This window comes from Musa acuminata, chromosome BXJ2-6, assembly GCF_036884655.1.
Source record: "Musa acuminata AAA Group cultivar baxijiao chromosome BXJ2-6, Cavendish_Baxijiao_AAA, whole genome shotgun sequence".
Classification (NCBI taxonomy): Eukaryota; Viridiplantae; Streptophyta; class Magnoliopsida; order Zingiberales; family Musaceae; genus Musa; species Musa acuminata.
Window position 1 is genome coordinate 17,377,790 of NC_088343.1, and position 3,493 is coordinate 17,381,282.

General features: G+C 37.8%; 1 protein-coding gene across 1 annotated transcript; it reads right to left on the minus strand.

Annotated features, from left to right (window-relative positions):
- Nucleotides 1-214: 214 nt before the first annotated feature.
- LOC135613545 (pectin acetylesterase 3-like) lies at nucleotides 215-2,887 on the minus strand. The gene is made up of 10 exons (XM_065110573.1): nucleotides 2,702-2,887; nucleotides 2,528-2,601; nucleotides 2,353-2,439; nucleotides 2,151-2,275; nucleotides 1,989-2,049; nucleotides 1,806-1,859; nucleotides 1,638-1,715; nucleotides 1,026-1,131; nucleotides 804-949; nucleotides 215-435 (listed from the first exon to the last, which is right to left on the minus strand). Exons 1-10 carry the CDS (start codon nucleotides 2,754-2,756, stop codon nucleotides 334-336), a joined length of 888 nt encoding a protein of 295 aa, XP_064966645.1. The 5' UTR covers nucleotides 2,757-2,887; the 3' UTR covers nucleotides 215-333.
- Nucleotides 2,888-3,493: the final 606 nt, after the last annotated feature.

The window sequence follows — 3,493 nt, forward strand, 5'->3', positions numbered from 1 at the left end:
TTCTCCCAAGCTGTTTCATAGATGTGATATTCCATAGTACAATAAATTGCTTCTCTGATTCAACACTCATGCAATTTTAGGTTCTGAAATTTACAAAAGCAATAAAATTTTCAATTTTTCTATCAGTGAATGTTTGCACCACAACAATAACCAGTAGGTACAGTAAATCTCTGTTAACATACTACAACAGAAATAAGAACTCAGGAGTCAATTTCCTGTTGTTACTACGACTGAAGAAAGGAGTGACATCTGTTTGTTGCTTTGTTGTTCTAAGATTTTGTATGGGAGAACTAATCAAACGATTAGTGTTTCTGACTCCTCATTCGCCTTGTGTTACAGGTCATGGTGGCAAGTGTTGTCGCAAGGGTAAGCACAGTCGATCGCCTTTACTTGGGATCGATCAAAGTACCAGTCGCCAACTGATGTTGCGATTCTCTGCACAGAAACAGAGCCAACATAATAAGGATGACACTTAACCACAACAGTGCCAATGTAAGTAAGTATATATGCATATATAAAGATGAATGATGAAAACAGAATTAAATTTTAAGACCAATGGTCAAGGTCTTTATCGATTAGTCAGGTAAATTTTCGATTAGGTAAGTACACTATCATAATAAGATTAACATTTTAGTATTAAAAATTTATAGGACGAGGTTTTAATCCTTCTAATCAAATATCACTAAAAATTTTAAAGCCAAATTGATGGTGAATCTTAGCTTTTCACAACAATGCTTTCTAATATCATAAGAAACAAAATATGTTGAAATAGAAGATACTCAATCTATAAGAGATGGACACACCTTATTTCCGATGGTGGGAGAATTGTCACTGTACCATTTATTTGGATCGTATATTTGACCATGGGTGAAACATGAATTAATAAAGTGCCCATTTTTGTCAAGTGCAGCAAATCCTTGTAAAGCATTAAGCATTGTATTCCTGAATCCTGTTGACAGAAGGATAGTCTTGATGATAATAATTCTCATCAACATTAAAGATGAAATAAATTAAGCGATTCATACCTTGCAAAATTTGCATTTGGTTCGAATCGCATGCCGAATGGTTGAACTTGCACGCTTTCCAAGTCTCTTTAGGATCAACGCTGATAGGAGCTAAGGCTTGTTGAATCTGAGAAAACATAAACAAGGAATGAGCTTTTATTTAATACTAGTATAGTATCTCGATTTAGTCCTATGTAGAAGATGACATGAATAAATTTATAAAGGTTATATGAGTTCATAATTATTAATAATTATTAATATGGAATGAAACATTTTGAGCCAGTGATTTAGACTCAACAAAATTAACAGGCTAGTTATCTCATGACTATTTATCAACAAGATAGAGAAGACATCACGTCATGGAGTGATCAGTTATTAGGCATGGTGAGACAAGAACTAATGACTTATTAGGCATGGTGAGAAGTTCAAGTAGAAAGAGACTACTCGTGGACATGATTAGTCACAACATGAAGCCATTGCCTATGCCATCATTGAGTTAAGCCTTAAGTACACTATGTAAGAGAAACAAGGACCCGATGATTCATGCTCAACAAAATTAATAGCTCAGTTATTCCAAAGGACCATATCACTACTGACAACAAGCATGAAACTAAAACTGCATTCTTTACATACCTGATATGTATCATACGCTGCATTCAAAAGAAAAGTCGGAGTTGTGATATTAGCCACTATGTACTGTGGGAAGAAGCACTGCAACAAATTTAAAGAAAGAAACAAATCATCATCACTCGTTCACTTTGTAGATCCATAAAGATACTCTCATTGGGGAAGAAAGCTTACCGAGGTTGCATTCATCCGGGAAGTACAATACTTGGGCAAGTTCTGGGCCACTCCCTTTACATCCACAGGAGTTTTGCACAGGTAGAACAGAAAGACATCAGACTAAGTGGCAAGGAAAGCTTGTGATTTGTAAAAATTATTCAAGTGCAGTGAAACTTAGGACAGCCAGATCGAGTAAATCACCTGCAGAGTGACTACTCCATCGTAGAAGGATCGTACGGCATGACCACCACTTATGTCGACACTGAATTCATAAATAGACGAATATTACACAGTCAATCAACGCAGAGGCATTTGAGCAAACAAATGATGGGGGCCATCAAGAGCGCATATGGCATGGCTTACAGATCAACGAAGAATCCAGCATCAGATAGGCACTTGACTTTGGTGGTTTGTGGAAACAATGCTCGGAACTCGTCGCAGTGTAGTATGGATGCCAAACCCCCAGCAGAGCAACCAGAAAGCAGGGCCTGCAGCAGGCATTACATGAGCGGTTGATGGAATTCCAGAGACCAAAGGAATGAAGTTGAAGAAGAAGAAGGAAAACCTGTTTGGCGGAACGCATTCCTTTTGACATGAGGTCTTCCATGACAGCTGACCAGATCCGTTGACCTCGGAAATAAAGGTTGTGTTCCTGTCATTTAGTTGCTGATCAGTAGTGCACGAAAGAGATAATTTTAGCACGAGAAGAAGACCAACACATCTCAAGTAATCTTACTCACCCCATCGAAACCCTCACCAGCGAATGATGCACCATCGCAATAGCGAACTTCAACTCTGTTCCAGTTGTAGAAGTCTGCGACATATCAAAACCATCAAGAGAACTTTGACCAAACAAATCATTTTGGAAGACGGAGAGAAAAGTAAAAGAATGAATGAATGAATCGGATGAGTACCAGGGTTTTGTTCCGGCTTGTCGCTTAATATCCCATCAAAATATAGCTTCTCCATGTAATTTGAGGAACCACGATGACCCTTAATGGCGTAGAGGCATGACCCGACGTCGTTGCACCAGCCTCCTCCCTAAGACGACGACGTTCGGTTAATCGTCTTTTGAGTAGTCATTCGGATGCACATGCTCATGCTCGATCTCACGTAAATGTTCTCTGGAAAATGACTAACATAATGCATCCAAAACTAAAACGAGAGTCATCTCACCTCTAAGTCCACTAGCCAATTATCTGCACCTGATCCAAAACCTCGATGCAGATGGTACCCAGGAACAGTGCCATCCAAACAGACTGCAAGTGTCAGTTAACGAGGAACTAAGATACGACATAGAATGTTTTTTTAATTAAAAAATCACCATTTTATTAATCAGTATTAATTAAAAATTGTAAGAAATATATGGGCTAATTAGATCTGCAATCGTTCTGAGTGAACAAACAGTGTTCGTTTTAGTTGTCAAGTAAGGTATTTTATCGAACTATATTTTTAAGATTTCAAGTTATAATACTTTAGGATCGGTAACCCATTTTTGCTCTCTTGATCCCTTTTCGGACCGACCGTATGAGATTGCGACGGAGTTGACGCTTTACCGGCGGTTAAGACAAAATCAGCTAAATCGTGACATATGTTGATTGAAGAAAGATGCGAGGTCGTAAGATCAAATATTGCGTTTACTCTTTACTCCTTGTTAAAAAAAGAAAAAGAAAAAAGAAACATAGAGAGTATATATATAAAAAGAA